This window comes from Salvelinus fontinalis, chromosome 3, assembly GCF_029448725.1.
Source record: "Salvelinus fontinalis isolate EN_2023a chromosome 3, ASM2944872v1, whole genome shotgun sequence".
Classification (NCBI taxonomy): Eukaryota; Metazoa; Chordata; class Actinopteri; order Salmoniformes; family Salmonidae; genus Salvelinus; species Salvelinus fontinalis.
Window position 1 is genome coordinate 2563952 of NC_074667.1, and position 14189 is coordinate 2578140.

The following is a 14189-nucleotide window of genomic DNA, read 5'->3' on the forward strand; positions in this document are numbered from 1 at the left end:
GTCACTGGAAAAAGGAATGTTTGCAAATGTATGGAAGCCTGCTAAACTGTGTCCTATTCCGAAAGACAGCAAAGAACCCATTACTCCTGCCAATAGTCGACCAATTAGGATACTCCCTTCACTCAGTAAGATACTGGAGGGTATTGTGAGTAGACAAATATGGGAGTACATTGAAAAGAATGATCTGATTACAGCCAATCAGCATGCTTATCGCAAAAACCATTCCACTACCACTGCATTGGTTGACATGACTGACCAGTGGCTCAATGCTATGGATAATGGCAGGTTTGTGGGTGTACTATTTTTTGATTTTAGTGCAGCCTTTAATTTAGTGGATCATGAAATAACTTTGACAAAATTAACGCATTATTGTTTTAAGGAGGTAGCATTGAATTGGCTATAGTAATATCTAACTGACAGGAAACAGTCCACCTATATCAATGGTTAATTTTCTTCCCCCCATGCTTTAAAGTGTGGAATACCGCAGGGCAGCTGCCTTGGGGCACTTCTTTATTTAATATATACCAACGACCTTCCTTATGCCTTATCTGAAACTCAAGCTACTATATTTGCAGATGATACTACAATTTATGCAGCAAGACAATCTGTTCAACAGGTACAGCGAGCTTTACAAGGAGATTTGGAGAATATCAGGGAGTGGGTTTGCCGGAACAAACTTGTTTTCAACACCAAGTTATGTTGGTCTGTTTCACTAGGAAAAGGGAGTACAAATTGAGGAAGTAGCAGAAACCAAACTACTGGGAGTGCAGCTAGACAACTGCTTATCATGGTCGTCTCAAATAACTAATCTATGTAAAAAAAAATATTAAAACAGCAAGCATGATCAGAAGGATAGCTAAATATTTACCAGGAAAGATTCTTAAGCAAATAACACAAGCATTAATTGAGCGTCAGGTGAACTGCTGTTCTGTGGTTTGGGGAAATGCATCAGCAAGTGAAATTAGGAGGCTGCAGATTGCACATAACAAAGCATCAAGGATTGTTTTAACTTCTTTAGGGCTAGGGGGCAGTATTTGGAAATTCGGATGAACGATATGCCCAAAGTAAACTGCCTGTTACTCAGGCCCAGAAGCTAGGATATGCATATAATTTGTAGCATTGGATAGGAAACACACTGAAGTTTCTAAAACTGTTAGAACAATGTCTGTGAGTATAACAGAACTGATATGGCAGGCAAAAACCTGAGGAATATCCATCCGGAAAATGTATGTTTGAGGTCACAGGCCATTTCAATGCTAGTCTATGGGATATACAAATACGTCTCTCCCAGATTGCAGTTCCTATGGCTTCCACTAGATGTCAACAGTCTTTAGAAATGGTTTCAGGCTTGTTTTTTTTTTAAAGAACGAGTAGTTGTAGTTTTTCCAAGGTGTTTCTCATTAGAAAAGTAGTCTTGTTACGCGCGTGAATGAGGTTCGCGCTCTTCGTTATTTATCTTCCCTATTGAACATACTATTCTCTGTCTTAAATGTTATTGTTTCTTTAGATATTAGAATAACTGAGGATTAATTAGAAACATCGTTTGACTTGTTTGGACGAACTTTACCTGTAACTTTTTGGATTCGTTTGTATGCATGTTGAATGAGTGGATTACTGAATCAAGCGCGCCAACTAAACTGACATTTTTGGGATATAAAGAAGGACTTTATCGAACAAAACAACCTTTTTGTTGTGTAGCCGGGACCCTTGGGATTACAAACAGAGGAAGATCTTCAAAGATAAGTGATTTATTTTATCGCTATTTGTGATTCTTGTGACATCTGTGCTGGTTTGGAAAAGTATTTTGATGTGGGGAACTGTCCTCAGATAATCACATGGTATGCGTTTGCCGTAAAGCCTTTTTGAAATCTCACAATGTGGTTGGATTAACAAGAAGTTAACCTTTTAAACGATGTAAGACACTTGTATATTCATGAATGTTTAATATTAAAAATGTTGTATTTTGAATTTCGAGCTCTGCAATTTCACCGGATGTTGTCGTGGTGGGACGCTAGCGGGACACCTAGCCCAAAGAGGTGTTTTAAGGTGGAGATATGGTTCTTCTGTTGTTGTCATGCCCAATGCTCTTGGTTGGTCATTAATCAACAAGATAATTGAAAAAAACATGCTTATTTTATTTCATAATACACACCATTTAAAACGGCCAAACTCTATTCACAACAGTTTTCAGTTGGTAAGAGACAGACATTCAGTAAATACTAGAAATAGATTGTCCACCATCTATGCGTTATCCAGACAGAAAAGAGAAATAGGCAAAATAACATTTCGATTTAGAGCAATAAAGAAATTGAACAATTTAACTGAGCAAACCAGAAACCTTTCAATATATACATTTTAACAATACTTTAAAACCATTTAAATATCATACATAGGAAAGTTGTGCTGGACTGTGGTAGATGAAGAATCAATATATCTTTTTAGACTGAGTATTTATTGGGTCAATATGTTAGTGTATTATGTCTGTTTGTAACAGTGTATTATATGTGAAAATGTGTTCGTAATATAAATTGTATTTTAATGTTTAAGTACTCTTGGAAACTTCGTCCAAATGAGGACTAAAAGAGATCAAAATAAAAAAATTAAACACAATGTTTTTTCCATCCATTTCCATGTTGTTACTGTAGCTGTCACTGCAGTGGAATGGCAACAGAGGGAGGAATGACGGAGGGACGCAGGGAGTGGGGATAGGGTGCGACGGAGGGAGGAGAGAGAGAACGAAAGAGAGAAAGGGAGAGAGAGAGAAAGACAGAGAGAGAGAGAGAAAACTTTGAGAACATGACTGTACCTGCTGATACAGTAGAAGGCCACCAGGCGAAACAGGTCTGCAAAACTGATCCCAGATCCTTCCAGAGAAAAGGCTGCAACCAGAGGAAAAACACAAAGAACACATCAAAACTGTTCAGACTTTATTACGAGGTAGAGCCACATCTAGTCTTGGTTAGCTTCCATCTTGAAATATATGAGGAATTTCTCCCAATAGTTCTGTTAGGTTAATGTCCATTCTATTATACTACTTAGCAGGCACGCCCATTACATTTCATTCTAAGTAGTTGGACATGCTAGTTTGGACATTGAAACATTTGAGGCGAAATCCAACCCACATTCAAGAGGCTAAACCAGGCCAGGGAAGACACTTTATGTTGACATTCAAAAGGGGAAAATTCCTAGACATCCAACTCGCACATCTGGTATGTCATCATTCATCTGGAATGTCATCATTCCCTGGCACTACTACTATCCCATTACTCATAAAGTTGTTTAGTTGTAACCCCAACGGTGCAGTAAAGTACCAGAACTGTACATGTCTCTCGAAAGAGAACACACCCAATAGATAATAGCCAAATGCTACACTTTCCATGCAATAAATACAGTGTGTGTGTGTGTGTGTGTGTGTGTGTGTGTGTGTGTGTGTGTGTGTGTGTGTGTGTGTGTGTGTGTGTGTGTGTGTGTGTGTGTGTGTGTGTGTGTGTGTGTGTGTGTGTGTGTGTGTGTTCTGAGGGTAAAGACAGGATGTGACATGGTTAAAGGTACACTACCGTTCAAAAGTTTGAGTTCACTTAGAAATGTCCTTGTTTTCCATAAAAGAAATACATGAAATGAGTTGCAAAATGAATAGGAAATATAGTCAAGACGTTGACAAGGTTATAAATAATTATTTTTAATTGAAATAATAATTGTGTCCTTCAAACTTTGCTTTCGTCAAAAAATCGTCCATTTGCAGCAATTACAGCCCTGCAGGCCTTTGCCGTTCTTGTTGTCAATTTGTTGAGGTAATCTGAAGAGATTTCACCCCATGCTTCCTGAAGCACCTCCCACACATTGGATTGGCTTGATGGGCACTTCTTACGTACCATATGGTCAAGCTGCTCCCACAACAGCTCAATAGGGTTGAGAGCCGGTGACTGCTCTGCCACTCCATTATAGACAGAATACCAGCTGACTGCTTCTTCCCTAAATGGTTAATGCATAGTTTGGAGCTGTGCTTTGGGTCATTGTCCTGTTGTAGGAGGAAATTGGCTCCAATTATGCGCCGTCCACAGGGTATGGCATGGTGTTGCAAAATGGAGTGATAGCCTTCCTTCTTCAAGATCCCTTTTACCCTGTACAAATCTTCCACTTTAACACAACCAAAGCACCCCCAGACCATCACATTGCCTCCACCATGCTTGACAGATGGTGTCAAGCACTCCTCCAGCATCTTTACATTTTTTGTGCATCTCATGAATGTTCTTCTTTGTGATCCGAGCACCTCAAACTTAGACTGGTATGTCCATTACACTTTTATCCAATCTTCCTCTGTCCAGTGTCTGTGTTCTTTTGCCCATCTTAATCTTTTATTTTTATTGGCCAGTCTGAGGCCTAGAAGGCCAGCATCCCGGAGTCGCCTCTTCACTTTTGACATTGAGACTGGTGTTTTGTGGGTAATATTTAATGAAGCTGCCAGTTGATGACTTGTGAGGCATCTGTTTCTCAAACTAGACACTCTAATGTACTTGTCCTCTTACTCAGTTGTGCACCGGGGCCTCCCACTCCTCTTTCTATTCTGGTTAGAGACAGTTTGCGCTGTTCTGTGAAGGGAGTAGTACACAACGTTGTACGAGATCTTCAGTTTCTTGGTAATTTCTCTCAAGGAATAGCCTTCATTTCTCAGAACAAGAATAGACTGACGAGTTTCAGAAGAAAGTTTTTTGTTTCTGGCCATTTTGAGCCTGTAATCGAACCCACAAATGCTGATGCTCCAGATACTCAACTAGTCTAAAGAAGGCCAGTTTTATTGCTTCTTTAATAAGAACGACAGTTTTCAGCTGTGCTAACATAATTTCAAAAGGGTTTTCTAATGATCAATTAGCCTTTTAAAATTATAAACTTGGATTAGCTAACACAACGTGCCATTGGAACACAGGAGTGATAGTTGCTGATAATGGGCCTCTGTACGCCTATGTAGATATTTCATAAAAAATCAGCCGTTTCCAGCTAGAATAGTAATTTACAACATTAACAATGTCTACACTGTATTTCTGATCAATTTGATGTTATTTTAATGGACAAAAAATGTGCTTTTCTTTCAAAAACAAGGACATTTCTAAGTGACCCCAAACTTTTGAACGGTAGTGTAGGTGACCTATGAGTACAGTCATGGTATGATTCATTGTATAGGCTGCTTGTTGTCTGAGAAATGCACAGCTGGGTGAATTGAAATCATGCTGAGTCATGCATCTGTTGATAAACTATGCACAGTAGCTGAATGTGCTATAAGTAAACGCTCCTTTTGCAAAAGACAATTCATCATTTGGTTTAGGTACTAGCCTGGGTCGTCATTGTAAATAAGATATTTTTCTTAACTAAAATGTTAGCATAAATAAAGGTTAAATTAATTGAATTCATTGACTAGGCTGTGTGTTGTACTATAGCCAATCAGGAGTGTTAGCTGGGCTTTGGGACGTCACTGCTGGATGAATAGAGGTTTAGTAAACAAAATAAATAGTCTGCGCGCTGTTCCATTATGACACTCACTGTACTGACTCTCTCTGACAGGAAAGTCACAGACGCTGGCTCCTCCTGAGGCGTCATCATCCCTGACCCTTAGAGACAGAACTTTCCTCTGAAGAGTGCATGACTTCCTCACCAGGAATACCTGGACAGAAGAGAGACAGACAGGTTCATTAAGGGTTGACCTTTCAAAGAGTCACATCAGTGACATCCCTAATCCACATGTTCACACCTGTCCACCAGCTTTAATCACCTTTTCTGTTCGTTAATCGAAAATGATAATATACAAGCCCGACAATAACAAAGGTCATACTGTGACCTCATGACTCTTGAACCTTGACCCTCTCACCCCTGGAGGCTGCTGCAGCAGTATACGTGTGGCCTCCGTGTCACTGAGCGTGAGCAGTAGCCACACAGGGTGCGTATGCCTCAGTCTGTCCAGCACGCTCATCCTCCTACGCAGGGAGTCGTACCCAGAATCCCTTTCACCACTGGCGCCAGCGCAGGGCGAGGACTGGAGGTAAACCCCGCTCACCTCCCCCTCCAACCTGATAGAGAAAGAAAGGGAGAGAGAGAGAGAGACAGAGAGACAGAGAGAGAGAGAATATGTGTGTGAGAGAGAGAGAGAGAAGAGAAAATAAGGCACTGTCTCCATCTTCTGGTGAAAGAGTACATGATGCAGTGTCCCACAAAGAACCATCTAGGATGTGAATAGTGACGCAAATAACATGTAGTCTACTATCCCTATCATTTGCCTCAATCAAGGCTCCCCATCACTAACTGTCTTATATTCAAACATTGACAAAAATGTGTACTAAGATAAATAAGCAAGAAGAAGATAAATACGCCTAATAAGATAAATAAGCAAGAAGAAGAGGAAGAAAGGAGGAGAGGAGGATTGGACTTACCCCTGTAGAACCATAGGATATGGGTCTCTGTCCTCTGTTGGGGAGGTCTGGACCATCTCTTGCTTCAGCTCCCCTATCTCCAACGCAAACGTGTCTATCAGCTACAGAGGAGGAGAGAAAGAGAGGGAGTGAACGAGTGTACATGGGAGAGAAGGAGAGAGGCACTAGGTCAGATACAAAGGGAGAGAAGGAGGAGAGGGTGAGAAAGTGAGAGCAAACGAAACAGATTTTGTGAGTAAGATGGAGAGAGAGATAGAGAGTGATCAAAGTAAAGGTAAAGAATGAAAACAGATATTGAGAAAGGTTGAAAGTAGAAGGAAAAGAGAGAGGTAGAGAGAGAGAGAGCAAATGGAGAAGTGTCCCTCACAAACAGATAGGGAGGCACAACATGAAAAAGCCAGGAGCAGGGAAATGGTTAGTCACTTTTCCTGTGTATACCTCACTTCCCTCCTTGGGACAGGAAACACAGCGACAACCCCCCCCCCCCCCCCCCCCACACACACACACACACACACGCATACTACTGACAGTAAACACGCGCACTCGCACACACGCGTGCGCGCGCGCGCTAACACGAGCACACACACACACACACACACGAGCACACACACCACACACCACACCACACCACACCACACCACACCACACCACACCACACCACACCACACACACACACCACACCACACCACACCACACCACACCACACCACACACACCACACACACACACACACACACACACACACACACACACACACACACACACACACACACACACACACACACACACACACACACACACACACACACATCTCTCTATCTCTCACAGATACAATAAACACGTTAGTTAACAAGGCTAAACGTCTCCTAATCTAATCCTTATCTAGGGAAGCGTAAACATCTGGATGATAGCTAGCTATGCTAACACAAGGTGCATCCCAAATTGACACCCTATTCCCTATGTAGTGCACTACTTTTGACCAGAGTCCTATGGACTCTTTTTCCCACTACATAAGGAATAGGGTGCCATTTGGGATGTAATCAAGGAGTGGGACAAAGAGGAAGGAGGAAGTGACTCAAGCCAACAGTGTTTGATGGATAAACCTCCATCTTATCTGACAGGCTATTTCCATAGTGAAGATAAATCTGCGATTTATACGACGATGATATCAAAACTAAATATGTTGTTGCTTGTCAAACTATATTTCTAGGGTTTGACACCATGGGTCCATATCAATAGTCTTAAGAGGCTTTCTCTCCTTGTCTCAATTCCTCTTTCAGGACAAGTAGGCTTTTAAGGTGTTTCTCTCACTAGTTTGTGTTTCTACATTAGTAAATATAAAGGTAAGGAGACTAGGAAAGAAGAGAAGCCTGTAGGTTCTTACCGACTGTGTTACATAATCTGACCACTAGGTGGATTTTTCCCCCACACCACAGACCCCCTAATCGTTTGTTCTGAGTAGAAATCGCCAATAGTCACAGATCTAGGATCAGCTTACTGTTTCCCAATCCTATCATGAACGATTGGTGGGGAAAACACAAAACTGACCTTAGATCAGCTAATCTATTGCACTCCCCATAGCTGCACAGTCCAGACCACTGTAACCACTAACCACAGACCACTGGTTCCCGCTGTTACTACACTACAACAGGGACTATGTGGAGCCAGCTCTGTCTCTGTCTCTGGTGGTCTGACTTCTTTTAAAACGTTAGTCTGCAAAGACAGAGCTCAGTATAGTTCTAAACTGAAGAGAGACAAACAGAGAGCGAGAGAGACAAAGAAAGACAAAGAATGACAGTGTCTGAAAGAGAGAGAGACAGAGAAAGGGAGAGAAAAAGAAAGAGAGAAAGAGAGAGGGAGAGAAAAAGAAAGAGAGAAAGAGAGAGGGAGAGAAAAAGAAAGAGGGAAAGAGAGAGACAGAGAAAGAACAAGAGAGTCTGAAAGAAAATTAAACAGGGAGAGAGGGTGAGAGAAAATGAGGTAAAATTAACACATTTATTATGAAAGGTCTTCAATTGTCTACTCTGGGCATAGTGCCCTGCTATGGAACTAAATGGCAGCATAAATACAGGCCCTGTTTCAGCCCAATGAGTTTTATAGAGGAACCACTTATATATTTTATTTAGCCAAGCGATTGCTTCCGGTCCTGCTGTGTTGAGGGTGAGTAGGCCTCCACTGAGTTTGTAGATTGGACAGACTTCAAAAATGTGGTGCATGTTTTGCTCCACCCCACAGGCACATGGGGGCTAGTTTTAATGCCCCTGTAGCCATCAAGTGCTTTCATGGCTCACATCAATACCATTATCCCAGAAACCCTAGACCCACTCCAATTTGCATACCGCCCTAACAGATCCACAGATGATGCAATCTCTATTGCACTCCACACTGCCCTTTCCCACTTGGACACAAGGAACATCTATGTGAGAATGCTATTCATTGACTACAGCTCAGCATTCAACACCATAGTGCCCTCAAAGCTCATCAATAAGCTTAGGACTAAACACCTCCCTCTGCAACTGGATCCTTGACTTCCTGACGGGCCGCCCCCAGGTGGTAAGGGTAGGGAGCAACACATCTGCCATGCTGATCCTCAACACAGGTGCCCCTCAGGGGTGCGTACTCAGTCCCCTCCTGTACTCCCTGTTCACCCATGACTGCACGGCCAGGCACGACTCCAACACCATCATTACATTTGCCCCATGACACAACAGTGGTAGGCCTGATCACCAACAACGACAAGACAGCCTATATGGAGGAGGTCAGAGACCTGGCCGTGTGGTGCCAGAACAAAAACCTCTCCCTCAACGTGATCAAGACTAAGGAGATGATTGTGGACTACAGGAAAAGGAGGACAGAGCACGCCCCCATTCTCATTGACGGGGCTGTAGTGGAGCAGGTTGAGAGCTTCAAGTTCCTTGGTGTCCACATCACCAACAAACTAACATGGTCCAAACACACTAAGACAGTCGTGAAGAGGGCACGACAAAACCTATTCCCCCTCAGGAGACTGAAAAGATTTGCCATGGGTCCTCAGATCCTCAAAAGTTTCTACAGCTGCACCATCTAGAGCATCCTGACGGGTTGCATCACTGCCTGGTATGGCAACTGCTCGGCCTCCGACCGCAAGGCTCTACATAGGGTAGTGCGTACGGCCCAGTACAGCACTGGGGCCAAGCTTCCTGCCATCCAGGACCTCTATATCAGGCGGTGACAGAGGAAGGACCTAAACATTGTCAAAGACCCCAGCCACCCCAGTCATAGTCATAGACTGTTCTCTCTGCTACCACACAGCAAGCGGTACCGGAGCTCCAAGTCTAGGTCCAAGAGGCTTCTTAACTGCTTCTACCCCCAAGCCATAAGACTCCTGAACATCTAATCAAATGGCTACCCAGACTATTTGCATTGCCCCCCCCCCCCCTCCCGCCCCCTCTTTTACACCGCTGCTACTCTCTGTCATTATCTCTGCATAGTCACTTTAATAACTCTACCTACATGTACATATTACCTCAACTACCTCGACTAACCAGTGCCCCCGCACATTGACTCTGTACCAGTACGCCCTTTACTGCTGCTCTTTAGTTACTTGTTCCTTTTCATTCTTACTCATATTTTTTAAACTGCATCGTTGGTTAAGGGCTTATAAGCAAGCATTTCAATGTAAGGTCTACACCTGTTGTATTCGGCGCATGTGACTAATAACATTTGATTTGATTTGACGAGGCATGGGCATTGCACAGTCCTGAACCTGTTGAGGGTGGACCACTCCTTCCTGGGGAGGTTGAAACTACTGGTGCCCAGGAAAAGGCTGAGGAGAAATAACCCATATCCTTCCTTTTCTCTCTTTATTCTATCTTTCTCTCTTACCCTTCACCCACCTCTCCCTTTCTCTTTTTTCCCCCAATCACATCACATTGGATACAATGCTTTTTCCCCTCTCTCACTCGCTCTCTCTTTCCACCTCTCTCTCTCTCCACACCGTCTTCCTCTCTCTCAGGAGGGCTGTGTCCAACAACAATGTCGTCATTAATTCTAGCTCTTTACTGAGTGCAGGTTCGGAGGGAAGCGATTCTCTGCATGGGCTGAAGTTAAAGCCATGATGATGGAGTCAATGGGAAACTATGCGGTTTTGACCTACAGAGAGCGCTTTCACTGGGGCTAGGGAGAGTGGAGAGAGGGAGAAAGAGAGAGAGAGAGGGGATGGAGAGACAGAGGGAAACAGAGAGAGAGGGGGATGGAGAGACAGAGGGAGAAAGAGAGAGAGAGAGGGGATGGAGAGACAGAGGGAAACAGAGAGAGAGAGAGAGGGGATAGAGAGACAGAGGGAGAAAGAGAGAGAGAGAGGGGATGGAGAGACAGAGGGAAACAGAGAGAGAGAGAGAGGGGATGGAGAGACAGAGGGAGAAAAGAGATAAGAAGAGACAATCTCACGTCTCTCTGTCAGTTTATCCATTCACTCCGTAAGCCTCCGTAACGCTTTACATTGCACACATCCATAACCTCGTCTCAATTCTCTATTTACTGTAGACACCTTGTGTAAACGTTATCAACTTAAGCAACAGTATATGGCTAAATATACAACAGTTACAGTAGAAGGCGTCCTTCTATTACCGGATATATAGCGGATAGCACACTGCAGTCATGATGATTGGATAACAGAACGATTATGACAGGACGATTGGATAACTCTCAGAGGCAGTTAGTGTGGTCTGACTAAAGGGAGGGGGAGATGAAGGGAGAGGATACTGATGGAAGAAACAGCAGCATGAAACTAAGACACAGCGGAACGGACCGTGCTCATTATGTCTCTAGGAATAGACCGTGTTCCTAACACCACGTCATGAAAGGGTTTAACCAGAGGCTGCATAAAGGGCTGACAACTACTCCATGGTGTGTGTGTGTGTGTGTGTGTGTGTGTGTGTGTGTGTGTGTGTGTGTGTGTGTGTGTGTGTGTGTGTGTGTGTGTGTGTGTGTGTGTGTGTGTGTGTGTGTGCGTGCGTGCGTGCGTGCGTGCGTGCGTGCGTGCGTGCGTGCGTGCGTGCGTGTGTCTTTGTATTTTATGGTTGCTGTGTGTGCATTTGTCATGATTCCAACGACTGCAGCAGGCATTGTTCCATCTTCACACTCTCCATCTGTCCTCAACTTGAGCGCTATTACACTATGTGGCAACATAAGATAAACCTTGGAACAAAAGTAAGCTAACGAATAAACTGAAGAGTAAACCTAACTTACCTTAAAGAAGCTTCCTCTCCTGTCCGTATGACAGTCTGGTCTGGGCAGCGTAGCAGACATGCTTAGGTCTGAGTCTGTGAGTCCATCTGAGACCTACACTCTCGGAGAAAAGGGTACGGTTAGGGTACAGTATTTTCACTGGGGTACAAAAATACACAATGTACCTTCAGAGGTACACATATGAGCTCACATGTGTACATGTGTGGATAATGTGTGGATAATGTGTGGATAATCTAGTATAATGGTACATTTTTAGGGTACATGTGTGGATAATATAGTCTAGTGGTACCTTTTAGAGTACATGTGTGGATAATCTAGTATAATGGTACATTTTATACAATCATCGGAGGTATGTCTTAGTGGGGGCTTGGCTTTCAGTTAGTTATTTTTGGCCACCCGTGATTGGAAATGTTGTACCAGTTTAAGTGGTCTGTGGGTATGTTAGTTCAAGTGTGATCATGTCCGCTGCCAGTTCTGAATTCTTTATAAAGGCAACATAAACGCATGCGACAATAAAGAGCTGTAATTAATATTGTAGCAACCTTAACCAAACACTGAGCGACCTTGTCAATAGGTACCTCTTGGCGTACTGGTTAAGGTGTTGGCTTTGCAGTTGCTTGACGCAGGTTTGAATCCCGGTCGGAACAACCCATCGAATTCGCTAAATTGGTGTCAGAAGTAGGATGGTGGAGAGGCGTGTACACATGAGGGCCTTGGTATAGAGAAGTGGTACATTTTTGCCACTTAAAAGTAACAAACGGCTTTGCCACTGTGGTGGTACCCTAAAAAGGCAGATTTGTATATTTTGGCTCTTTTAAGATACAAACCACAAGACTACAATTACATACCTACAAATAATGGAACAATGGACATACCTTACAGGGTACCACTACAGTGACAAGCGTTTGTACACTAAGTACAATTCAGTACTTTTTTTTCCCTGAGAGAGTATATGGAGTCAAACACAAACACATACAGTTGGTGGTGGGGCTGATGGAAATTCAGTTTCTGGCCACATTGAGAGAGCAGACAGGGAATTGTTGTTGTTGTTCTTCTTATAGGCTCTACCAGGACAGTATGAAACTCTCTCTGTCTCTCTAATGTAATATCATCACCTACATCCCCTCGTCTTATCTCGTCCCTTTCTCTCTCGTCTTTGTACTCTCTCTAACAAGAGTAAGCTAAACTTACCTTAAAGAAGCTCCAGCTCCTGTCCATATGACAGTCTGGTCTGGGCAGCGTAGAGTGCAGTGTAGATGGCAGCGTAGATGGCAGCGTAGCAGCCATGCTTAGGTCTAGACGTCTGTGTTTAGGTCTAGACGTCTGTGTTTAGGTCTAGACGTCTGTGTTTAGGCCTAGACGTCTGTGTTTAGGTCTAGACGTCTGTGTTGACGTCGGCCGGAGTCCTATGGGGTCAAACAAACAGACAGACAGATTAGCTGTGGTGTGACTGGAGAAAATTCCATCTATGGCCACAGCAAGTCAACAAATTGCAGAGGCTAGTAGGATAGTATCAAACTCCTTCCCTCTCTCTGTCCCTCTAGCTAGCTTCTTTCCCATGTCCTTTCATTTAATCTATTTTCCAGCAATTACAGCCATGGTTCCAACATTGTTATTCCTCTCCTTTTTCCCATAGTAAGTTAATACAGGCTGTTTGGCCTGTTTCAGTCTTCCAGTGAACCTTGATGTACCCTTGATGTTACAATAACTTTTAATTTCCTCTCCCATAGACCAAACAAGGGCATTCATCAACAATTTTATCTGCGCAGGTTAGCGTTTTGTCATGAATCTTGTTCTGGAGGCAGCTCTGCAGAATGGTCACTAGCTGGCACAGCTATAAAGTCCTAAAGTCTGATTTTAAACTTAACCTTAACCCTGCACTTAACCACACTGGGTAAAGACATTTGAATTCAATCACTTTTTGACAGCATGCCTTTTGATTTAAACTAAACTTTGTATGTCATTTTGTTTTACCTCAATTATCAAAATATTTGTTAAAGATTTTTTTCATATTCGCATATGTTGTAGCTTAGACCGTATTTTACACCATCTGAGGTTGTGTCGTGCCTGCCATCAGTTGAGACACAACATGCTCTTTAATACAGGGATGGTGTCACATTTTGGCTGATAAATGTATTAAAATGGGATTAAAATAAAAATCTCACCTTTCAAATAGTACCACAAAGATGGTTGGAGGTCCACACATCAGATATTGTTCTCTTGAAAGGGAATATCTGTTATTATTATTATACTGTAAATATTCCATAGGAAACCTTTTGAAATCATAGAAATATAGACAATAGAATAGATATGACCATTTAAGTTGACATTTGACAGTGGGTGGACCGGCGGTCATCTTTGTGGTAGTAATTAGTAACTCAATCATCAAGTTTGCAGACGACAGAACAGTAGTGGGCTTTATTACCAACAAGACAGCCTACAGGGAGGAGGTGAGGGCCCTCGGAGTGTGGTGTCAGGAAAACAACCTCTCACTCAACGTCAACAAAACAAAGGAGATGATTGTGGACTTCAGGAAACAGCG

General features: G+C 43.0%; 1 protein-coding gene across 3 annotated transcripts in view; it reads right to left on the reverse strand.

Annotated features, from left to right (window-relative positions):
* LOC129836088 (ras and Rab interactor 2-like) overlaps positions 1-14189 on the reverse strand; it is a 46979-nt gene that overhangs the window by 20234 nt on the left and 12556 nt on the right. For all 3 annotated transcript variants that reach the window (XM_055901869.1, XM_055901878.1, XM_055901887.1), the window contains 6 exons: positions 12839-13053; positions 11648-11740; positions 6420-6520; positions 5861-6059; positions 5536-5656; positions 2807-2879 (listed from right to left, as the gene is read on the reverse strand). In XM_055901869.1, coding sequence (XP_055757844.1) covers positions 2807-2879; positions 5536-5656; positions 5861-6059; positions 6420-6520; positions 11648-11740; positions 12839-12934 — 683 coding nt within the window. In that variant the 5' untranslated portion in view covers positions 12935-13053. The remainder of the gene's footprint in view (positions 1-2806; positions 2880-5535; positions 5657-5860; positions 6060-6419; positions 6521-11647; positions 11741-12838; positions 13054-14189) is intronic.